The sequence below is a fragment of the Alligator mississippiensis genome, chromosome 5 (genome assembly GCF_030867095.1).
Source record: "Alligator mississippiensis isolate rAllMis1 chromosome 5, rAllMis1, whole genome shotgun sequence".
NCBI classification, from domain to species: Eukaryota; Metazoa; Chordata; order Crocodylia; family Alligatoridae; genus Alligator; species Alligator mississippiensis.
Window position 1 is genome coordinate 80,625,572 of NC_081828.1, and position 25,473 is coordinate 80,651,044.

The window sequence follows — 25,473 nt, forward strand, 5'->3', positions numbered from 1 at the left end:
TGTAGAGGGGGTCACAGTGCATCTGTGAAATGGCTGCTGGGCACTGTGTTGTTCCTGTGAAATGGGGGGGGCAGCTGCCCCAAAGTCAGTAGATCCCTGCTTGCAAGCACTTTTGCGTGCCTAGGTATTCCCATATCCCTTTCCCTGACAAACTACAATCCATACAAAATGAGGAATGAGTTAAATGAGATGACCCCCCTACCCTACCAAGTTGAACCTTGGCTGAAGGTTGAAATTAGGATGGTTCATTGTGGGTTGATTGAGATCATTTAAATCACAAAGCAGGAAACCTTGCTTTTAACTAATCTATTTTAATATTGTTTTAGTCTTGTACTCTTTCAGTTATTTTCCTAAGAGAAACTGGTTTTCATTGATTGGTATTATTTAATCCTTTATTTTTGCTATAGCTACACACTTATTTTAGGCACCAGTGCAGTTTAAAAATAAGTTTTATTCACACTTTTATAATCAAGTGAAAATTCAAACATCTTTATACTATTTATACTTTTTCTTCCTGCATATAGATGCAAATTAGAATTTAATCAAATACGCACACTTTTAAATTACTGCTTAAATGACATTAGATACAATAAAAGCATACATTTAAAAAAATCAAAAACTGATGGATGTATTTAAGGAAGTATTAACTGTAGTTGGAACCTGGAACAGTTCAGTTCACTGTGTCCTTCAGTATTAAGTACATCCTCAAGCTGGGTTGTTTATAGATCAGAAGAGGGGGGGATAAACAACCACCCTTCTTGCTTTTTCAACTAATTCTCAACTAATCTCTTAACCTTGCCTAACTAAACTGAATTGGAGCAGCCTGGCTCCTTGCCTCTGACTGCAGCAGAGGGGCTGCTCGTCTGCCCCTCCAGCTGGTTCTCCTTGGCATTTGTTTCCAGAGGTCCTGTGTGGGTGTGCATTGGCCCCCACCAACACAATGTGTTGGCCCACTGCATCCTTTTGTACATAGTTTCATACTTAGTAAAATGAAGTAAATTTAGTCTTTAACATACTGTATTTTCTTGCATCCATTTGGCACCCAAAAGGAGTTGGTGAGTAATTGGGTTGCATAGTATAAGCAAGAAACTGGGTTTCCCACTAGGGCTACTAACTCTCCATCTAGTCCAGGTTTCTGGATCGCCGATGTACCCGTGCTGCACTGCACCAGTGTGTCCCGTTACAGGTTATGGCAGGTGGGCTTCACAGCAGGAAGGCAAATGTGCAGTACTCTATACAGTGGTCCGGCGGGGTTTTAAAATGTAAAACTGTATTCAACACCTTATGTTTAGTTTAATGAATGCCCTATCATTTGTTTCTCAGCAGTCTCCTGGAGCCTTGCATGTATTTCCTGGAGCCTGCAGGGCTGGCACCCCACCTCTACACGGCGGTGAGAAACGCACCTGAGACTCCCCTCCCCGGTATCTCCTTGGGCTCCCGCAGACACTGCGCATGGTGCAAGCACAGCTGATTCTCCTGCCTCTTACTACTGCGCATGCGACAGGCGCGGGGAAGGGAGGTGTTGCCTGGAGACGGCGGAACACGCGTTGCCGCGGTAACTGAGGGGGCGGGGAGGGACGTGGCGCGCTGCCTCGCAGCAGCCGGCCCCGAGCTCAGCTCGCGGAGGTGAGAGACTCCCCTCAGCCCCAGCCCACCCCTTCCCCTTCCCTCCCCGCGGGCGACGCCTTCGGGCAGATGCGGGGCCGCGGCGCCTTGTCGAAGCGAGAAGCGAAAGCCCCGCCCTGCCCACGTGGCCCGTGACGTAAGAGGGCGGGGTGGGAGCGAGGGGCGCTGGATGTCTGCGGGTGGGGCTGGGACAAAAAAGATGGAGGAGTGCCACATAGGGCCGCGTGCGGGTCCCTGGCGCGGTGCTCCTCACCCTTATCTGTGCCAGGACCCGTTTGGAAACACGGGTGGCCCGTCCTGAGCCAGTGCCCCTCACTCCCGACCCGACCCGACCCGCTGCCCCCAGGCCCAGCCCCGCGGTGTGCCTAGCGTGGGGGTCCCAAGCAGCCAACAGTCTGCATTTCAGGAGTTTCCTGCCAACTTCTGGATCAAGGCATTGCAAGAGAAGATCTAGCTCTTCCAGATGAGATTAGTGTGCTAGGCTCCAACCAGCTTGACTCTTGTTACAGGGGAGGTTGGGGATAATCTCCAACACAGGGTTGATTTGATGATTGTGTAGGTAGAGATTTGTGGTAGTTGGCTTATATTTATTTAATATAATTCCTCACTTACAAAATGAAGAGATTTTTAATGTAAAAGCCTCAGCATCCTTGCACTGATTGAGCGACATCTCAATTTCTATAGGTTGTCGCATGCATCAGCTAGACAGATATCTGCAAATACATACTTATGGTGTTAGGTGGCCCTTTGTGGCTAACAGGGGAATTAATATTCTTGGATGTATAAACAGAAATACTGAGTGCTTCTGCTACCTGACCTGCACCTCTCATTTCTGAACTGTGGTGCGAGTCTAGAAAGATTTCACTTCAACTCACATCATTGTTGAACCAAACATGGTCTTTTGTTTTGTAATAAGAAATAAAGCAAAACTTTGTGGCGTAATCCATCTATTTTCATCATGATTCATGTAGCTTTGCAGTTCAAGATTGCCTGTTATTGAATTTAGTAGTTGATTTCATGTTAACTTACACAAAACTCATATACTAAAAGTTTTCCAGATTTGTAACTATTATTACATTCTGTAATAAAGAAAAGTTTAAAAAAGAAATTCCTACAGCATAAACAGTGGGGGCAGAAGGATAATTACAGCCGGGAATTAGGAAGACAGAGAGGCTGTTCCTGATAACAGGAGCTGCCAGCAATTCTAGATTCATCTTTATCTGATTTTATTCTGACCAAACTGGTGCTGGCCCAAAAATCTTGTTTTCTGCATCTTTCACCTCTCCTCCTCTCTCCATTCCCCCCAGCAGTAAAGCAAAATCATTAAGATTCATTAACACTTACTTTCTGTTCTGCAACAGGGCCTCACAGTTAAAAAATGGATTTTTTAAAAGTACAATTGAGATGAGCGAAAACACTTAAAATCTAGCAGTTCTACAGTATAGAACCATCTATCTAGAAATTATCACATTTTCAGTTTTTTCAGGGTCTTGTTACTGGACCTGACAAGAATCATGCCTCTCCCAGAGACCATGTTTTGTGCCCAGCAGATTAAAATCCCACCTGAGCTCCCAGATATTTTGAAACAATTTACTAAAGCTGCTATAAGGACACAACCATGTGATGTTCTGCAGTGGTCAGCTGGGTAAGTATAAAACTATCATTTTCATGTGGTACTATATTGTCTCTAGTGGGTTATGGAATAGAGAAAATCCCACACAATTTACTGATTCGTTTTGATGCACTGGCTGGGGGAGTAATTAACTGATTGCACGATTTCACAATGATTACACACTTAATTTATACAACACAATTTTATTTTAAAACTCTTTGCTACGTATATAACGCTGCTTAGCTTTAAGAAACACCACAAACATTAAAAACACAATAATTACATATATCAGAAACAATGCTCCGAATGCACTTCCTTCCCAAACAATACTATAAGAATTAGTGTAAAAACAACTGCAATTACAACTAAAAGTTAAATTTGAATCAATACTATTATTTTCATAATATATTTACAATCCTAGAATTCCAAGAAGCCAAATACCAAAATATGGTTTCATTCCTCAGTAGTACGATTTAATGGGTTGGCCTCAGTAGTACAGTTCAATGAAATGGGCTCAGCAATACAATTCAATAGGCTGGCCTCAGCAGTGATAGAACTAAGTCCCCTTCCTTCAGTCCCTTTCAGGTGCTCTGCGGCTTCAGCGTGAACTAAGAGATTCGTGTTCATGGAGAGGGTGGTTCAGGTGATCAGTCTGACCCGGGCTATACTTGTGATTTTTCCTTCGTTGTTCTACAAGTATAGTCACCTCCAAATTGGGACAGTAAGTTATGGTTTTTGTTGAGCGAGCTGCCGTCAGTGGGCTCCTCCTACTCAATATATCACTGCTCCCAAATTTGGGCTCGGATCTTACTCAACAGATTCTTTTACCTTTGTTGAGCATTTTAAATTACCTTTGGGAAACTTCCATATCACTGCAAATGCCCTTTTCTTACCAACCTGGTCAAAAGGCCTCAGGGTTTGATCTCTTGGAATTCGGGATATTTGCTCTCTTTGTAAAAGATTTCTAAAAGATGAAATTTAAATTAAGACTTTAAGCAAAGTCAGGACCTTTTGCACGTAGTCCCCAAAACAAAGAACTAGATAAGGAGATAAATCTTATCTTCTTCCTGAAACTGGCTAATGGGCAACCTTTACAAACATTCAAACTATTTCATTCAATATGACATATATGAATAGGTGCACAAAAGCATTGCTGCATCATGTATTGTCCTAATTAAATTGACCGGCTGCTAATTACTTTGTGGCACATAAGCCTGTATATTGTGATGTGCTCTTAGGCCTCCTTTTTATACGTTACATTTATGTTATGATTAATGTGCACCCAGAAGGCCCCAGAAAATAGAGATGAGCCATAAAAATGTTCCACATATAACAGAATATTTTTTGGTTTGTTTAAATGGTACCATAACTTTAAGTAATGGCCAGGTCTGACAATTAGCTGACTGTTGGTCCTGGGGACTGCACCAGGGTCTGGAACAGCCCCATTGCTGACAATCAATTAATTGTTGGCCCTGGCACTGGCTCTGGCTGGAGGAGAAATAGGGGAAGCTTGAATGGCTTCCCTCACTGGGGTCTTTAAACCCGATTCCGGGCAGTTCTTGCTGGGCTGCTGAGCATGGGAAATCAGAGATTTAAAGTCCCCAGCGGAGTAAACTCTTAAGACAACTGGCTTGTAGATGATTATTGTCATAACCCAAAGGTATGATTTTGTGTGTGCTTCGGCACTAGAATTATCCCCGTTGAATTACAGCTTCATTGCACGGTGGAGTTTTGCTGCATAGAGAACCCGCGTGTAAGGGAAAAGTTCCCGCCAATTTGCAGCTCTATTTGCGGTGTGCATTTCTCAAGTTGCAACAGAAATGCACGGTGCAACGGAGTTCCTGCCACCCATATGCAAATTTGTTCCCCGCTATTGGCTAGTTCTAAATTATTCCCACGTGGCGGCTAGCGATTGGCCTGCTAGCCGTATAAGAGGCTTGAGGGGTTTCCGCCCAGGCCGAGGAGGACTCCACATCGATCTCGTGGGGACTCTGGGTACACGGCAGGGCAATAGAAAACCTGCGTGAGACTCAGAGGAGTCTGGCGGCCTAATCCACCGTCCACCTCCTCCCGTCTTCGAACGAAAAAATGTATAAGACGTATCTACGAGTTTCCATTTCGGTGGCGCGCTTGTCCAGGGCATCCGGAGCTCTGTCTACGTGGAGCCTAGCAAACTCCATGTGATTGTTCGTGTCATTTTTGTTTGTAACCGCAACTCAAGCAAGTTTTCAGCCTGCACCGCGACCATCTCCGGTGTAAGTAAACAATCTTCAAATCTACCATTACGCGTCTGTGCCTAATTCTAGCTTGTCACCCGCCCTCTCCGACCCAGCATGCCCGGGCTGCTGGCCACAGCCCGCGTGCAGCACGAAAAGGGCCCGGACCGCTCCCGGCCCGCACAATTATGTGAATCAAGCTTAAGTCATATTGTCAGAGATGCATGAGGAAAGCTTACACATTGTGTTGCCAGCACACAAATAATATTCACAGATCATTCTCCAACCCCTCCGAGTGACACAGAACATTGCATGCACAATTAATGTACTCTAATAATTTACGGCAGTATAATAAATGCACTCTAAAACCTGACCAAGAGCTACCTGAAGCCAGTTTTACACTTTTGTGAGAAGCTAGTCATTAATATATTATTAAAAGCTTGTCTTATGTCATTTTAATTGTTTATAACCATTCAAATACTTTGATATTCCTGTTAATCTAGGTATTTCTCAGCTCTGTTGAAAGGAGAGCCCCTTCCTGTTAAGGACAGGGTTGAAATGCCAGTAGCAACTCAGAAAACGGACACTGGACTGACACCAGGGCTCCTTAAAGTTTTGCACAAGCAGGTACAAACGAACCCTTTTCAAATGAACTATATTGTTGAGGGATGTCATTAGTATTTTCCATAGATGTGGGGTGTTATAATTATGCTTCCATGTTGTTTGTCCAGAGTTTCAATGGTGGTGTTGTGCTTTGTTTTTTAAAGCTTTCTCCAAAGGGCCACGTGAGCATGAAAGAACTAGAGAAAAAATGGAAACATCTCTGCTTGCCAGTGGAGCAGCTTAGAGCCCTTCTGCAACTGGACAGCTTTGGTGACGAGGTGGAATGGATGAAAATTCTAGCACTTGGGTGCAGTGCGCTTGGTGGGGTATGTTAGGCATGCTGAAATCTTCCATATAAAATCAAATGCTTATGGGCCCTGGCATAATTAAATGTTCAAAGGCCATGGAATAATTTTAGCAAACAGAATGTAGAGGTTAATATTATTGTGCTGCTCTAATAACTGTTTTTGGGCTAGAAGAGTGATGCCGCATATTTGTGCTGCTTTGTTTGCTCCAAGTTGGCCTGGACTCTGGGGAGTGCAACCAAGCAACAGGAGGGGGAAGTGGATGCTGTTACTTCTTGTTAGTCTCTAAGGTGCCACTGTGTCCTGCCTTCATAACTCAGGGGTTAGAGCACTAGTATCAAGCCAGGGGTCTACCTGGTTTCAGATTAACTACTTATTGTTATGGTAGTCCAACTATAAGTGTTATTATTCTATTTGACTTTTAATTTTTTAAATAAAATCACATTGACTTGTTCTAATTCTGTAATATTTTAATGTCATCGATAATTTGGCATCTTCCAAGTACTTTATAATCTTACATATATACTACAGCTATTAAATTACTTCTCACATGACCATTATTTTATTATAGATTTTTTTTAATATAAAATTAGTAATAAAATACATCATTACTAACAAGAAAATATAGCTGGGGTTCTTTTTAAATCAGTAAAACCATAGGTGTGATACCTGGCCTACCTGAAAGAAATCCTCTTCTCTCCCAAAGCAATCAGTGCTTAACTGAACACTTCTGTATTACTAGGAAAGAATGTTGACATCTTGTCTCTGATCTTCTCCCTTTACGGTTTAAAAAAAGAAAAGCATTACAGGGCCTTCTGAGCTAAACAACCTGTTCTACTCCACCTATTCTTTAAGGTATTGAGTGGCTGATTTCATTCTGGCAACGCATACTAAGAATCTTAGTTTATATTCCCTTACACCTGACAGCATAATAAAATAGCTAGCATATTAATTTCTTGTAGTCATTGCAGAGTAAATTGTAGTCATAGATAATGATGAACTGATACATGGGCTTACTGTTATCTAGCTTGCAAAAACTTGTCTTCAGTGTTTTTTATTACATACTTAGTGTACCTTTCACTTAGGCTACATGCAGGTGTTATGTGTCTGCTGGGAGAATTGCAGCTTTCATGGTAGAAAACCAGAAGTGTGCAGCATTCGTAACCTCCTTAGGTCATCTAGTTCAACCCTCTGCCTGAGGCAGGATCATCCCTATCCAAACCATCCTATTAAAATCCTGACACAATGTAAGACATAACATCTTAACCTACCAGTAGGTTGGATGCTTATGCTAATTACAGAAAGTTTGTTAACTGTTATTAGGAAACAATGGCATTTAAATTCTAAACAATTGTAATGACTTTGTGTCACTATCAATGTTAGTTAAGTGTAAATGTGAAAGATATTCAAGATAGAATAGTTCTTTTCCTTGATTTTATCCCCAAACACCCAGGTCAGCTCGAACAGTTACCAAAAAAAAGCAGGAATAAAATACACAAAGCAGCTAGAAAAGACAAAGTCATTTTTTTAAGTCAAGTTAGATGTGGGTAATAGACAACCACTTCTTGGTGTTTGTATTTGGAGATACCTGCAGTCATAGCAGGGGGCAGGAGGGGAAGCAGTTTTTTTTTCCATGCTGCTGGTTTGGGTTCTTCTCTCTGCACAGAGTAGCTTCTGCAGCCCCACATAGCATAATGGGGAGAAGGGAAAGGAGGTTAGAAGATCTCAGGACAAGTGAGCAAGGCAAGAGGTGCCTGCTTGTAAATGGAGCGTGTGTGTGTATATCTGGACTCCTGCAGGACTGAGGGTCAAGGAGCCCTCACTTCTGCCTTTGCTAACAGATTACACAACATGATAAAAAAAGATAGCCCATCACCTACAGAAGAGCATTTTTGACTTCATGGAATACTTGACAATTTTTTTTTACTGAAATCAAATACTAGATGTCATTTAACTATTTGATTGGCTGTTGAACCAGTTAAATGACCAGCTTGCCAACCCTAGAGTTAATGATTCTTTGGGCAGGAATTTTGTCTGCAGTCATTTTTATAATTTGGATATACAAATACCTGATGCATTTGAACTGACTACAAGAGACGAAGAAAGCTGTTGTTAGAACCAAAAGGCTCTACAGATTTAAAAATAGTGTAGGAGACCCAAAGAAATTCTGCAAGAGATCCTAATTTCCCCAACCTGATTTCTGCCTGATTCAGTGAAGTTTGTATAAGTGAAGGCTACCAGGTATGTGTGAAAACAGATTTCCACAGGAGGAGGAGCTGTGTGGAACAGTGTTTTGCAGATTTTAACAACATTCATTTAAAGGGCCTTTTCCAAGATTGGAGATTGTTATTTTGGCAAAATGCTGTAAAAGTCGGCATTCACAGAAAATCAATCGTCACAGCAACACTGAGCTAAACAACATTTACTTTTTCAAACATATTGAAATTTGGCTATCTTAGCCAATATGGTGCCATTTTCACTAGAATCAGATTCAGATCATTTAAAATATTATTTTCTCACATACCTCACACCCCTAGATAAGACATGCACTTTGTTTTTGATAGAAAATAGGGGGGAAAAGATTTCTCCAGAGTAATGGCCTAAAACGGGCTTTTTCATGGAGGGGCTGTGTTGGAAAATAGCTACTGCTTTTCTCTCAGCCAGCAGGCATCAAGGGCAGAATCCAGTGTTATCCCTTTCACAAATTGGCAGCAGTTTTTGGCTATTCAGCTAAAATGTGGTAAGGTAGTAAGTATAGTAATAGCTCACAGCTTGAAATGAGATATGATATCTCTTTATGGTAATAAGACAGGTAAGAGAGGAAATTCCTTACATAATGGTATAGACAGGGCTTAGGCACTTAGACCATTTTGTAGTCTGAAATCAAATTAGAAGAGGTCACAGCAGTAAATAAAGTGTAGATGAAACATTATTTCCATTCATGCTATATTTCAGGAACCAGCAACTGGTTATGCTGTATTACAGAATAGTGAACAAAGGATTCTCATAATTCCTGGTGTTGTTTCTCTCTCTCTCCTTCTTGGTTGGAATCCTGCTAGTCCTTGCTGAGTTCTCTGAAGCATGCCTGTGAAATTCTAACAACTGATCTCGAAGGTGGACCTGCTCGCGTTCCATTTGATACGTTTTCATTTCTTTACACATACCTGGCTAGTATAGATGGAGAGATACCAGACAGCGAAGTTGACGCTTTCCTCAGCTCTATTAAAGGAAGTGTGTAAGTATCAATTCGGTTATTGGTCCACATAATATGGACAATATGTGGGTACATAATGGCTTTACAAACTTAATTTACTAATCTCTTTCTTCCATTCACTTTTACATAGTACTTGTTATCAGTGAGAATAATGAAATCTGATGTCAAGATTAAAAAAAATGTGTAAAGCTCTTTTCTATTAGTTTCAGTATCAAACGTGTTTGTTTATTTGAGAATTTAGGGTTAGGTGGCTGATGGTGTCTGTTCCAGATAGGAATGGTGTATACAGCTTTGAAGCATCAGCACATCACTGATATTTTACACTTGCTGGTGTGATTTAGCAGATGTTGAACTTGAGTTGGGAAGGCATCGTGTTCTACAGGACATCCCCATGTAAGGCCTGCTTACCAGTAGCAGCTGTCCATCATGTCTTCTTTGAGACTTGTTATGAAAATAACTGATTGTTTTCAGTCAGGTTTCCCTTACAAGATTACAGAAGTGGAGCATACTTGTGACCAGCTGTGCTGAATTTAGCAGGTTTTATCAGAGATTATTTGTTAGTGTGACCAACCAATGCATTATTTTTGCCAAAGCTAGCTTGCATCTGGTATCCATGATTTTGGCAGAAGTTAGATTGTCCTGAAGGTGGGTTGTTTTTGCACATCCAGCATTTGAGATCAGGCCAAAACTAGCGATATTGTTGGATCCTTCAATCCTTCAGTTTCTTTTGGCAGCAGTCATGATTCAGAGCCACAGGCAAAAAGTGTCCTTTCTCAGGAGTGGTGTTCAGTGTTTGTTTGCTTTCAGTAAACGTAAAAGGCAAGAATGGTAACATCATCTCCCAACATTATTTGTCCAAAATCAGACTGGTATAGGAGTGAGCATGTTTTAGTCTTAAGTTGCTGTTTCTGCTGCTCTAAAAAAGCATTTATCGATCTCTCTAATTCTTTCTAATGTTGGCCGAGGCTTTTTTCCTGTGAACGCCCTGTGTCTCACTAATGTTGTTTAAGGGACACGTATGTCATCTGGGTATATTTTAATGAATTAATCTTTATATTAGGATCGTTGAGTCTGACCCCCTGCCAGTGGCAGGAAAAAGTGCTAGTGTCATGTGACCCCAGCCAGGTGCTTGTTCAGTCTCCTCTTGAAGACCCCCAAGGTAGGGGAGAGCATCACCTCCTTTGGAAGCTCGTTCCAGATTCTGGTAGCCCTAACCATGAAGAAGTTCTTCCTGATGTCCAACCAAAACTTACTCTCCATCAGCTTCTGGCCATTGTTTCTGGTTATTCCAAGGGGTGCTCTAGTAAACCTGCATCTCCTATTCCCTGCTGCCCTCCCCCATGCTGAATTTATGTACTGCCACAAGATCTCCCCCCTCCTCAGCCTTCTCTTGAGGAGGCTAAAAAGGTCCAGGTCCCACAGCCTTTCCTCATAAGGCCTTCCCTGCAGGCCTCTAATCATATGAGTGGGGCCCTCCTTTGGACCCTCTCAAGGTTGTCCACGTCCTTCCGGAATAGCATCTAGAATTGGACATAGTACTCTAGCTGTGGCCTGACCAGTGCCACGTAGAGAGGGAGCTTCACCTCCCTGGACCTGTTCATGACGCGCCTACTAAGCCATGACAAAGTGCGGTTAGATCTGCTAATTGCTTCATCACACTGACAGCTCATATTTATCTTTGAGTTGACAACGACTCTGAGATCTCTTTCTTCCAGTGTGCTGCTAAGAAAGTCATCCCCCAGCCTGTAGGTGTGCTGGTGATTCCCTCTCCCTAGGTGCAGCACCTTGCACTTGTCCTTGTTGAACTGCATCCTATTGTTCTCTGCCTACTTCTCGAACCTGTTCAGGTCTGGCTGGATTTGGTTTCTTCCCATCAGTTTGTTTGCTTTGCCCCATAGTTTGGTGTCATCTGTGAACTTGAACAGAGTGCTTTCCATGTCGCTGATGAGGATATTGAACAGCACCAGCCCAAGGACCGAGCCTTGGAGGACCCCACTGCCCACATGTTTCGAGGTCAATACTGACCCGTCCACCACCACTCTCTGGATATGACCCTTAAGCCAATTTGCCACCCACATGATTGTGTAATCATCTGTGGAACAGCTCTTCAATTAGTTTTTAAGAATAGGATGGGATGCTGTGTCAAAGGCCTTCTTAAAGTCCAAGTAGATGACATCTACCTTGACACCTGCATCTAAGCTGTTAATGACCTGGTCATAGAAAGAAGCAAGGTTATTCAGGCAGGATCTACCTGCTATGAACCCATATTGGTTGCCCTTTGGCATTATTTTACTTGCTGGACTCCTACAAATATGATCCTTGATAATTTTTCCAAGGGTTTTCCCAAGGATAGAGGTGAGGCTAACTAGTCTATAGTTACTTGGATCTTCTCCTTCTTGAAAATAGAAACCACATTGGTCCTTTTCCAGTCCACAGGGACCTCACCTGAGCACCACAAGTGCTCAAACAGTCATGCCAGTAGCTCTGCTATGACACTGGCTAATTCTTTCAGTACCCTTGGATGGAGCTTATCTGGTTCCGTTGATTTAAACACACCCAGACCCTCCAAGTGTCTCTATACTAGGTTAGCACTGGCAGTTGGTGGGCTGGTGTTTCTCTTGCTTCTGTCAGTAATGCATTTGGGAGATTTTTCTAGATCTGAGTTCAAGAATACAGAGAGGGGACCACAGCTAAGGGAGTGAAGGGCATAGTTGAGTCTAGCTGCCTGGGATGCCATCTGGGAGGCTTGGGCTGTAGTGTAGCGGGCAGAGCTGTGGATATTCCCCATAACATCAGGGTTCAAAATGGGCAGCCTCCCACCTGAGTAACATCATAATCAGTTATCATCAAGGCGTGGTGGGTGAGAAAGGCGAGCGGTTAGCCCGAGAACAGGTGGGCAGGCCAACATCAAACTGGTCTTGGGAAGGCCCCCTGTTACAGTGTATGTCCTGAGAATGGGTCTTCTTATCTTGAACTGCCTCATCCCCATCAGGACCAGGACTGGGGAGAGTATGGGGAGAATTACGTTATTCTTTCCCTGTTTTTTCATTCCTTTAAAATGCCAGATCATCAATTCTTAAAATATTTTTTCCTTATATGCTACTGGCATAGCTCTGAGTCCTAAAAGAGCCTGTCTGTCATAATTAGTTTAAAATCTTGAACTTCATTTACCCTCCCTAGCTATGTTTATCAAAAAATAAGATAATAGACTTTTGGGAGATTGTCTTAAGTTTTAGTATTAAAGGCCTTGGATCATAGGAAAGTAGGGGCTGGAAGGGACTTCACAAGGTCATCTAGACCAGCCTCCTGCTCAAGACAGGATCATCCCTGACTCAACCATTCCAGCCAAGAGTCTGTCTAACCTGTTCTTTAAAACTTCAAGGATGGATATTCCACAGTTTTTCAAGGTAGCCTATTCCAATACTAGTCAGAAAGTTTCTCCTAACCACCACCCTAAATTTTCCATGCTGCAGCTTGAGGCCATTACTCTTAGTCCTATTCCCTACAGCCACATAGAAAAGCCCATCTCCATCCTCTTTGTAATTGCCGTTCAGTATTTGAAAACTGTTGTCAAATCTCCCTTCAGTCTTCTCTTCTCCAGACTAAATAACCCTAGTTCTTTCAACTTATCCTCATAAGTCTTGCCTCCCAGGCCCCTAATCATTTTTGTTGTTCTATGCTGGACTCTATCCAAACTATCCACATCCTTTTTGAAGTGTGCGGCTGAAAACTGCACCCACTGCTCCAGGTAAAGCCTCACCCAGGGCTGAATAGAGTGGAAAAATCACCTCTGATCTTTTAAGTGACAATTCTGTTAATACAACCCAGTATGCTGTTGGCTTTTTCTGCAACATGTCCGCACTGTTGGCTCATATTCAGCTCATGGTCTATTGTCACCCCCAGGTCCTTCTACGAAGTACTGCAGCTTAGTTAGTCATTTCCCAGTCTGTATTTGTGGATGCAGTTACTCAATCCCAAGTGCAGGACTTTGCACTTGACCTTGCTGAATCTCATCTGATTGATTGCAGACCATTTCTCCAGTCCATTCAAGTCATTCTGGATCCTAGCCCTACTCTCTGGAGTATCTGCAATTCCCCCCAACTTGGTGTTGTCTGAAAATTGATTCCATTGACCAAATCATTAATGAAGATAATTAATACTGGATCTAGAACAGACCTCCTTCCAACTAGACATTGACCCATTGAGGATTACTCGTTGAGTATAATCCAGTATGATCCTACCGATTCTTTATCCACCTTATGGTACTTTAGTCTGTTTTTCCTTAGCTTGTTAATGAGAATGTTTTTCAAAACAATGTCAAAGGCCTTACTAAAGTCACGGTAGATCACATCCACTGCTCTCCCCCTATTCCCAGAGCCTGTGACCTAATCATAGAAGGAAATCAGGTTGGTCAGGCATGACTTTCTCTTGGTGGATGTTCCTGATCACTTTGTTCTCTGGGTGCTTCACAAGGGAATTCTTGAGAACCTGCTCCATGATCTTTCCAGTTATCGAAGCCAGACTGACCAGTCTGTAGTTCCCCAGATCCTCCTCCTTCCTTTTCTTAACAATGGGCACTATATTTGTCCTTTCCTAGTAATCTGGGACCTCACCTAGCCTCCACAAGTTCTCAAAGAGGATAGCCAGTGACTTGAAATTATTTCAGCCAATCCCTTTAGCGTCCTTGGGTGCATCCCAGCCATACCTGCCAACTTGAAAACTTCTAGCTTCTCTAAGTAAACCCTAACCTTTTTCTGTCATTATGGTAGGTGGCTGTTTTGTCTCCTTCCTTATGTTTGCTGCCAACTGCACTTGTCAGCTAGTAGCTGCCCATATTTGTGATGACCGAAGTAAAAAAAAAAGATTAAATACTTCAGAGTTCTCTGCATCATCTGTAATTAGATTGCTTTCCACATTCAGTATGGGACCTATGGTTTCTCTGATCTTTCTCTTTCGATATAGTTGCAGAAGCCATTTTTACTGTTTTTATGTTCCTTGCCTGCTGCACCACTAATTGTGCCTTGGCCTTTCTAATTTTCTCCCTGCAAAATGATAATTGTGGAGTCTCCTTCACTGGTGATGCCAGTCGTACTTCAGTGAATACTGGATATCACCTACTCTATAACAGATATAAAGTGTTAGGCCACTGTGGCTTTCTGAAACTGGTTTCACTTCTGAAATGTAATACTGCCTTTACCCTTTTTTTAGAAGGTTCTATATTGTTTGGTTTTATTTTCCCTGCCTTAAAAACCGTAAGTGAATTAGGTTCTGATTCCTTAAGGTGTTTACAGTTATCCTCTTGCTTAAGTAAGTGAGTAGTCCTGTTGCATGGAACTGTGCAAGACTTTTGCAGCACTTGAAGTTAAAAGGTCTAAGACAAGGGTGTGAAATAAATGGCCCACAGGCCAGACCTGACCCATAGAACCAGCTGAGCCACCTGCCGGTAATCTGGTGGGCTACGTGAATTTCAGGTGCTTGGATAGTGGGGCATCGCCTGCTGCAAAATTCGGTACCCTGGACCTTGATAGATGTGGCCATCAGCAGCACAGGGCAAGTGAGGGCCATACAGATATAGCCTTTGCTTGCCTCGCTGCTGTCTACCTCTGGACTGCGCTGCAACCCAATCCCCCTGGGCCAGATCCAGACTATGGGAGCTCCTCCCAGGCCAGATCTGTGGTACTGACAGCAGCTGTAGTGGGTCTAAGTCTGCAGTCAGTGATGCCACTGCAGTCAGTGATGCCACTGACTGCAGACTCAGACCCACTACAGCTACTGCCAGCACCACAGATCTGGCCTGGGAGGAGCCCCCATGGTCTGGATCTGTCCCAGGGCCTAGTGTACGTTTGCCACTCCTATCCAAGAGATATGACAACTTATTTGGTTACAAGTCTTAAATTTTATATTTTCGATTATTTAAGACTTGGTTGATGAAAGTAATTGACACCAGAAAACTGTTTTTAAAATGTGCAACAAGGTCCAGCTGTATTGCCTGTGAAGGAAAATTGAATTGTGCTATAAAGGTAAAAATGTTCAAGGAAAAAGTCTTCAGAAGCAAATTTATGTTAGGGCAGGATAAGCAGCTAAATGTACCTTCAAAAAGACTACCTACATGTGCAATTAAAAACATTATAATGAAAGGATATTTGTTTTCTTGTAATTTAGGGCGCATAAAGAAGGTCTGGTTGGACTGGCAGATTTTTTCACTCCAACAAAGAAGTTATAAGCAAAAGATTACAAGAATTTACCAGAGAAGAAATAGCACCAATGCACCAATGCAGAGAAGAGCTATAGTAAAGTGATACCTTATATTAACACAAACCTGAAAATACAGACTTTGCCTTACAAGTATATTATGTTCAGTGTGATTTTTTTTTTTTTTTTTGAAAATGCAATAAGAAATATGATTTGGGAGTTACTGACCTTTAATCTTAGCTATGACTGATTTCTTTAAGAAGAAACTTCTAAAAGAGAATGGGAATTTATGATTACAATTTTTTTCAAATAGATTTGTTTCTCACAGAGACGTGGTAATAATTGATAAAGAATTATTATTCAAAAAATCTATATTTAAAGAACCTCTAGGTTTTCCCTCACCCCTTGAGGGAACATCGGTTCTTTTTGTGTAGCAAAAGCAGTGGGGTGCCTCCAATGGTGAGAAGGACAGAACAGTGGTAGTAGTGCAGAGCAGATGAGGGTTCACTGCTGCTGGGGAGATGTCACCTCTTTTCCTTTTGCTACCAACATGTCTTGTGGCTAGAAAATTCTGTTTTTTAGCTATTTGTACCTGCTATCGATTTTTTTTTTTCCCCCCATTTTTCTCTTGTGCTAGCTTCCTCACATGGAAGTTAGAAATAGTAAAGAGATAAGGGAAGAAAAAGGGATGATGAGTTGGAAGGGATCCCTTTCACTAACAAAGCTCAACATTTCTAGTGGAAAAAAAGCAAAGATAGTCAGGAAGCTCTTTTAAAAGCATGTATTGGAATGACAGCAAGAATGTAATTTCATTTTACTCTGCACTTCAAGTCTGTACTGTTTGGAACAAACAAACTATTTGGTGTGATAGCCAAAGTGAGGCAAGATTATTATATGAAGTATTACCTTTTCTAAATCTGCCAATGTACTGAATGTTTCCTTAGGGTTAGGAAGCAAAGGCAACAGAGAGGTGCAAGAGTGCAACTGCTACAGCAAGGTGAAGGTAGTTCTGGGTATGAAAATATTACTTACCATATTTACTTGATACCAAAATGAGGCTCCCCTCATTTAATATGTGGAGAAAATCCCCCTCATCTTGGAATTGAGTACAAGGTAGGGGGTGAGCAGGCAGTTGCTGTGGGTCCATCTCTGGATCTGACCCAAAGTCTGGACTGGAGCCACAGTTGCTACCTGTCCCTGTCACACCTGCCTCTCTCCCCCTGCAACCTTGGACTGCTGCCCCCTCCTTCCTACCATTTCCATCCACCCTCTTCCCCTACCTCCCCACACAGCCTCTGCCCCTTCACCTGACTCTCCCCCACATTATTTACCCTTGCTCCAGTAGGTTTCATCTCAACTCCAGCCTGAGGCATGGAGTATGGACCCACGTGTAGAATTTTCCATGTACAAAATCTGACTGGGTGGCCATCTTAAATTCAGGGTCATCTTGGATTCAGGAAACACAGTATCATGCAGGAATTTAGACTGAGAAAAAGAATTTTTTTGCCTCCATCACTTAACCCATCTATTTTTTGCTGAGGTAGAGAATGAGTTTGTGGTTACTATTTTTTAATTTTTGTTGTCATTCAGTGCATTTAATTCTGAGGTTCACTTAGTTGTCAATAAAACAGAAAAATATAAAACCAGTGCTTTCTGGTGGGTAGTGTATTTAGGAATTCACCTCTCAAATCACAAATCCTTCAGTATTAGTAAGTGAGCAGGGTTTAACGTAAGAGAGAGTGTTTGTTCTAGGGCTGTGCGAAACGGCACCTTTCTGTTTCACCTTGAGTTTTGACGGTTCGACAGAACAGCGTTCTGTTTCGAATTTCATTTAGATTCGAAACAGCTGTTCCGTTCCATTCTGTCAAAATAGAAAGACTGTTTCAATGCTGTTTTGATGTTTCACTAGAGATGGGGAGTCAGCCAAGCTGGGTAGATCGATCTAGCGTGGGGGATGGGGAGTCAACCCAACTGGGCTGACTCCCTGTCCACTGCCGGATCTTGCGCCAGGGATGGGAAGTCAGCCCAGCTGGACTGACTTCCCATCCCCAGTGCTATGGTTGAAATGTGTCGACTTTTGAAACGTTTCGACTAGCCTCGCTTTGTTTCGAGGCTATATCGACGGCCTTTGTTTTGCTTCGATTTTGCTGTTTCAACCTCAAAATGAGTCAAAACAGTGTTGAAACAAAATGACTGGTGAAATTTCACACAGCCCTAGTTTGTTCCCCTCAGGAATGAGAAAAATATCTGGACTTTTCCTTTTTGACTTGCTGCTCTTCTCTTACAATGGTCTTTGAAGAAACAGTGTTGTGACCACATCCTATTGATGGCAGCCAGTTTTGGCTATCTCTCTCTGAAGAAATATGCCTAAACCTGATGCTTGAACAGTTTAGGCTTAAAAGGAGGCAAGAAAGAGAAGGCACACTCAAAGAAAAGATCAGTTAAGATATTTGGGTGACTGCCCGAAATCCAGTCTTATCATCCTAAACCTACAAGATACTCCTTAAAATGGAGTAATAGCAAACTGATAAAAGGAGGCATGTTCATTTATGGGCTTCACTTCTACAAGAACTTTAGTCAGTTTTGTGAGAAACAAAAGGATTTTGGCTGAACATATACAAGTATATAGACAGCAAAACTCACCTGGTATCCCAATCCCAATTAATGACAGGGAAGGGAACTCAGATTCCAGAGTGCACAAACTGTCCACCCACAGTAATAATATTTTCCACTTGGTTTTAATATGAAGTTCTTAAAGTGTTTTGCAAATATTTATTAAATCTAACACACACCAACTTTCCCTCTGTCCACACCAGAATGAATGATCAACTGAAAGAAGATAAAGGACAGAGACATTTTTCTCAATACGAGAATGTTTTTCATAGATTTCATAGACATTAGGGCTGGAAGGGACCTTGGAAGATCATTGAGTCCAGCCCCCTGCCCAAAGGGCAGGAAGTCAGCTGGGGTCATAGGATCCCAGCAAGATAAGCATCCAGTTTCCTCTTGAAGGTGTTCAATGAAGGCGCTTGAACCACCTCCGGTGGCAGGCTGTTCCAGACCTTGGGGGCTCGGACAGTAAAGAAATTCTTCCTTATGTCCAGCCTGAAACGATCTTGAAGTAGTTTGTGACCATTCGACCTCGTCATCCCTTGGGGCGCTCTGGTGAACAAACGTTCCCCCAGATACTGGTGGTCACCCCTGATAAACTTGTAGGTGGCCATCAGATCACCCCTGAGCCTGCGCTTTTCCAGGCTAAAGAGCCCCAGGGCTCTCAGCCTGTCATCGTAGGGTCTGCTTCCCTGACCTCTGATCATGCGCGTGGCTCTTCTCTGGACTCTCTCAAGCTTCTCCACATCCCTTTTGAATTGTGGAGCCCAAAACTGGATGCAGTACTCCAGCTGTGGCCTTACTAAGGCCAAGTACAGGGGGAGAATGACGTCCCGGGATTTGCTTGAGAAGCATCTATGGATGCAAGCCAGCGTTTTGGTCGCTTTACTAGCCGCAGCATCGCATTGCAGGCTCATGTTCATCTTGTGGTCAATGATGACCCCCAAATCTCTTTCTTCCATAGTGCTAGCCAACATAGCACTGCTGAGCCTATAAGGATGCTGCGGGTTTTTTTTCCCAAGGTGGAGAACCTTGCATTTATCGGCATTGAACACCATCAGATTCTCGTCCACTCACTTGCTGAGCCTGTCCAGGTCAGCCTGGATCACCTGCCTGTCTTCTGGTGTGGATGCTTTGCCCCAAAGTTTGGTGTCATCGGCGAACTTGGCCAGTCCGCTTCTGACTCCAGTGTCCACATCATTAATGAAGATGTTGAACAGTATGGGTCCAAGGACAGAGCCTTGGGGGACCCCACTGGTCACAGAACACCATGATGAGTGACTTCCATCAGTTACTACCCTCTGGGTCCGACCCTGGAGCCAATTTTCCAGCCAGTGGATCGTGGAGGACCCAAGGCAACAATTGGCCAGTTTCTCCAAGAGGTGATCATCGGACACCAGATCGAAGGCTTTTTTGAAGTCAAGATATATGACATCAATCTCTTCTCCCTTGTCCAGGTGATAGGTCACCTGGTTGTAGAAGGAAATGAGATTGGTCAAGCAAGACCTACCCGCAACAAACTCGTGCTGGCTATCCCTTAAGATGTTGACGTCGGCCAGTCCATTAAGGATGGCCTCTTTAATAAACTTTTCTAAGATCTTCCCCGGGATAGAAGTCAGGCTGATGGGCCTATAGTTAGCCGGATCCACTTTCCTCCCTTTCTTGAAGATAGGCACCACATTGGCCTTCTTCCAGTCTTCGGGCACTACACCAGAGCGCCAAGAGTTTTCAAAGATCCGTGCTAGAGGCTGGGCTATGATGCTCGCCAGCGCTTTGAGTACCCTGGGGTGAAGATTGTCAGGTCCGGCTGACTTGGAGGTATCCAGCTTCTCAAGATGTTCCTTCAGAAAGTCAGCATTAATGGAGGGCAGCTTTTTTCCAGCTACTCAATTGGTCTAATAAAACTTCCCTTGGAAGTTTTTTTCACAAAAAAAGATCACTCCTTGACTGACCTCAGTTCTCATGCTTGTTGGAAATCTAGAAAACACCTTTGAAAGATAAGCTGTGGAACAAAAAATAATTAGCCTACTGGACACTAAGTATCAGGGACTTTAACATAGACAATGATTTCATGGTCCATTATCGCCTACCTGATACTCTAATCTCTACTTCACAGGTGATAAAGACCATGCTGAATTACCTTGTTCTTCCATTATCAGGTTTTTGCTGCATTTCTCTTGTCTGTTGGCTACCTGATTCTTTCTTTTATATCTTTTTTTTTTTTTAAACGTGGAATTTTACACAAGCTTTTGTTGTATTTGCTTCTACTTAGCTGCTGTGTCTGTTTCTCTCCCAGAGACCTGAGGAAGGATACTGTGATACTCAAATGCTTGTCTATGTCTACTCCAACCATGCAGTTGGTTCAATAAAAGAGACTGATCATGAGAATTCTTGCCTGTTACAGCTTATTACTGGCTTTCAGAGACCAAATACAAGGTCATTCAAATTAACTTGGGGGATATGTCTCTGTGGTAGGTACTCTAAACACCAAAATCATTTGAGGCAGGTTCATGACAGCCCATGAAGGTGAAGATGTCCATTTCACCACTAGCTCTGCTGGTGCCTTGCTCCAGAGTTGATGCTTAATGCAGCACTGACCCTGTTGGCACTGTGGTAGGGCCAGTACTGAGTCCCAGGGGAGAATTCCCCAAGCTCATAGAATCATAGAAGTAGGGTCGGAAGGGACCTTGTAGATCTTCAAGTCCGACCGCCTGCCTGGGCAGGAGGAAAACTGGGCTCAAATGACCCCAGCCAGGTAGGCATCAAGCCGCTTCTTAAAGACCTCCAGGGTAGGAGCCAGCACCACCTCCCTTGGAAGTTGGTTCCAGATCCTAGCCGCCCTGACTGTGAAGTAGTTCTTACGGATGTCTAATCTAAACCTACTCTCCAACAACTTGTGGCCGTTATTCCTTGTTATCCCGGGGGGCACTAGGGGAAACAAGGTCTCCCCCAAACTCTTCTGGTCCCCCCTAGTGAGTTTATAGACAGTCACAAGGTTCCCCCTCAGCCTTCTCTTGTGAAGGCTGAACAGGTTCAGGTCCCGTAGCCTCTCATTGTAGGGTTTGCCCTGCTGTCTCCGGATCATGTGGGTAGCCCTCCTCTGGACCCTCTCAATGTTGTCCACATCCCTCTTGAAGTGGGGTGCCCAAAACTGGACACAGTACTCCAGCTGTGGCCTGACCAGTGTCGCGTAGAGGGGGAGGATCACCTCCTTGGCCCTACTTGAGATGCACCTGTGGATGCACGATAGGGTCTGGTTGGCCCTGCTGACCATGACCTCGCGTTGTCGGCCCATGTTCATCTTGGAGTCGATGATGACTCCAAGATCCCTTTCTGCCTCTGTGCTCTCAAGAAGGGAGTTTCCCATCTTATAAGTGTGCTGCTGGTTACTACTGCCCAAGTGCAGCACCCTGCACTTGTCAGTATTGAAACGCATCCTGTTTTTGTTAGCCCACCCCTGCAACCTATCCAGGTCTTGCTGCAGTCTTTCCCTCCCTACTAGTGTGCCCACCTCACCCCAAATTTTGGTATCATGAGCAAATTTAAACAGGTTGCTTTTCACCCCGTTGTCCAAATCGCTGATAAAGAAATTGAACAGTGTGGGCCCAAGGACCGAGCCCTGGGGGACTCCACTGCCCACTTCCCCCCAGGTCGAATATGACCCACCCCCAACCCCTGCCTGCTCCCCCAGCCCCCCCATGGCTGCCTTGCCTGCCCCAGCTCCTGGTGCTTTTAAAACAAGCCTGGACTCCCTGGGTGCGTTGGGGTGGGGGGACAATCCCTGCATCCCCCTACTGCCCCATGCTGCGTGGGGGGCTCTGCACAAGCCCCCTGACCCCCCCTCACTCCCCCAGCCCCCCCATGGCTGCGCCGCCTGGCTCAGCTCTGGCCCTTTAAGAAAAAGAAAATGAAAAAAACCCAGGACTCACAGCTCCTGCAGTGGCCTCAGAGCTTTGGGGGCTCATGGAAGAGCCCCCAGTGTGAGGCTGGGCAGTGGGGATCGCCCCTCGCTGAGCAGAAATGGTGAGTCCGGGGGTTTTTCTCAGGTTTTTTTCTTAAAGGGCCGGAGCTGCGGCGGGCAGGGCAGCCATGGGGAGGGGCTGGGACAGTGGTTGGGGCAGTTGGGGGGCTCATGCAGGGCCCCACATGCAGTGGGGGGCAGCGGGGATCGCCCCCCGTCCGGCAGCACTCTTGAGACAGGGCACTTGAGGACCCTGGGAGAGAATAAAAGGTCCTGGGGAATTACTTCTTACATCTAAAGCCGGGGTTCCCAAACTGTGGTACCCATGGGGGTACACAAGACATCTTTGGGGGTTATGCAGGAGAAATTCTGTAATGGCAGATTTAATTTTCATTATAATAATAATTGGCACTTAAAGGGTTAAACTATAAAATGTATGCTGGTAGGGATACACAGGCAGCTGGTAAATCTAGAAGGGGTGTGCAGGGCACTGTGGGTGCCTGCCACTTTAAGGGCCTGGAGCTGGCAGCTGCCAGGTGTCTGAGGGCAGCCATTTTGGATCTGGGGCTGCGCATATGAACAGGGCAGTTCTGTTGCTGGAGGCCAGGCAACAACACTGCCTGGCCAGAGGGCTGCTGGTATCATCTGGAGGTAAGGGAGGAGCTGTAGGGAATGGTAAGGAGGCTCCTAGTCCTGGGTATGACCTAAAACTGCCCCTTGCCGGGAGTGGGTGACCTGGTGGGGCTCCCAGTGGTGTGGGAGCCCCCAGGAAATGCCAGGCCAGTTACCACCCTGGTGAAAGGCAGGTCAGGGCGCCTTAACCCCTAGCTCCCACAACTGGGTGGGTTACCCCTTTGTTGGAGGGCCCAGAGGGTGGACCCTTGGTGAGAGAAAAAGGCCCATAGACTCAACGCCTGTCTGAACTTCCCCTGACTGTCCGTGCTGGGGCCAGGACCGGAAGGCTTGAAGGGCTGAGGCCCACCGCGAGGAACGCCCAAGAGCTGCATGCCTGGGGTTCCAACTGGCCTGGCGGTGGGCCAGGGCTAGTGAGCCGAAGGTCCCAGTGTGGGGAATCACACCCGAAGGGGAAGCGGTTCAAGGAGCAATGTTGCCCAGTATGAAGGCGGATGCAACCGCCTGATGAGAGGAATCCAGGTGGGGTTCAATTAGGAGCATTCTGGGGCCCAGTGTGGGGGCCGGTGATTAGAGGAACATCTAGATGCTATCTGCGAGGCTTGGGCTGTGGTGTGTAGGGGAGAAATGGAGCTGCAGATAGCACCCCCTGGCATTGGTGCAGGAAATGGGCAGCCTCCCACTTAATTAACATCTATTAATTAATTCCAACAAGGTGTGGTGAGAGAGAATGGGCAGGCGGTTAGCCCAGAAACAGATGGCGGGCCACACAAAGCGGCTCGGAGTAGGCCCCCTGTTATAAGGGGGTACATAATAAGAAAAAGTTTGAGAACCTCTGATCTAGAGGCAATACATGTTTTTGACTGTAGTGGACTTGTTCTTCCACTGGGGGGAGGCAGTGCAACAAAATTGTACTGAAATGCACTCACAACACCTCAGCAGTTGGTGTATGGTGTATTCTGGAAATAGGGAATACCAAAGGTTATGGGCTCCGACAGAGAAATGTGGTGAAGATTTGTGAACTGTGAGGATTAACTAAAAATTCCACATCGCTTATCTCCTCAGGCTTCAGGCAAGATGAAGGAAGAGCAGAATAATTAAAAATGAATTCAAGAGGGTGAATGTCACAAAAACCAACTGGCATGAAACTATCCTTCTAATTTTAAAACACATGTATGTAAGGGAGTCCTGATTACCAGGTTTTCCCCACATAAGACACTTCTGGACTGCCCTTTTCCTATGTAGCAATCCGTAATAAACCCTGTTCCTGGCTATATCTGAGCATGGGTACACAGACATATTCTGAAGATGCAAAAGTCCTTTGTGATGATGGACAAGGCCAAGCAAGAAGCTCGTACTCTGGTCTGAGGCAAAAGGTGGTTTGAGAGGACTGCTGGAGCAGGACAATGTATATACAGGATTCTAAGTGATACAGCCTGTATATTACAACGGATAAGCTACAGCCTTTGTGTACTTGTCAGACCTAGAGAAGGAGGGTGAACAATTTGGATGACATGCTGGTCAAACTAAAGCTGCAAAGAGCCTATTAAGTGAAAGAGTGATTATTTTCTGCTTTCCATTTCACTTTATAGAAATGGAACCCAGGCCAAAGGAAGGATGCACCAAATTAATGTTGCAGACACAACCCCTTGTAATAGTTGGTGGGGCTCATGGTCTCTGTGGTACCTATTGGGTCGATAACACACATGGCTTCTGCCATGAGATATAGACTGAATGGACTGGAAGCCCAAGGTTTGATAAGGCCCATATCCCCAACAGCTACCAAATGCACCTGCTGGCCTCTTTGAATGCAGAGGTAGTTGTTCTAACTATCCTACTTACCAGTGGTCCTAGTGGCTCTAATAGTGCAAAGACTGGACAGTGGCTTTAATGAGTCTAAGGCAGGAAGGCAGATTATCATAAAACCTGCATTGGACTCAAGTGGAGGAAGGAGCAGTTTCACTCAGTAAATATAGAGATGCCAAGCAATGATAGGGTCCAACCACTGTTGCTTTCTCCAAGGGCCTGTTCAGTACCACTATAGCATGGTTTGAACATCTTAGGATGTTCTTGAACAGATCTCAGTGCTCTGGTGTGCTCTATTGGTTTCCATAGAACTTTAGCCCAGCAGGACTTTAAGTGCCTTTGGCCTGCCTTATGGTGTACAAGCATGTGGTAGAGGACCAGATGCAATAACTGACTGATTTAGGGCAATGAACCCAGTGAAAATCCCACTAGAAGGGCACATCTAAACAGGCAATTGGTGAGTAGCCGATAGAATAACTTTCAATCCTGGTGATACATGGAGTGCTTTCATTTCATTAATGATGTCCAACAGGGAGATAAGACAAACACTCATCTCCAACAGAGACACCCAGACCAGCAAATATAGCTACCATGCACTGCTTACCTTCTTGTTACTCCATTCTACTAGCCTCTCCTGTCCAGTCTTTCCCTGCAACCCCTACCCCTACCACTGACATCACTTCTTAGAAAGAATG

The 25,473-nt window shown here is 44.4% G+C and overlaps 1 protein-coding gene across 5 annotated transcripts; it reads left to right on the top strand.

Moving 5' to 3' along the window:
* Nucleotides 1-1,320: 1,320 nt before the first annotated feature.
* On the top strand, nt 1,321-15,924 carry ROPN1L (rhophilin associated tail protein 1 like). 5 transcript variants are annotated; one of them, XM_059728545.1, is made up of 6 exons: nt 1,321-1,390; nt 3,104-3,271; nt 5,958-6,081; nt 6,222-6,383; nt 9,422-9,597; nt 15,739-15,924. In XM_059728545.1, the coding sequence occupies exons 2-6, from the start codon at nt 3,141-3,143 to the stop codon at nt 15,797-15,799; spliced, it is 654 nt and encodes a 217-aa protein (XP_059584528.1). In that variant the 5' UTR covers nt 1,321-1,390; nt 3,104-3,140; the 3' UTR covers nt 15,800-15,924. The 5 variants fall into 5 exon arrangements, with proteins under 5 accessions (XP_059584528.1, XP_059584525.1, XP_019340909.2 ...); XM_059728542.1 differs by lacking the exon at nt 1,321-1,390 and adding an exon at nt 1,505-1,626 and having other exon boundaries at nt 3,113-3,271; XM_019485364.2 differs by lacking the exon at nt 1,321-1,390 and adding an exon at nt 1,506-1,626.
* Nucleotides 15,925-25,473: the final 9,549 nt, after the last annotated feature.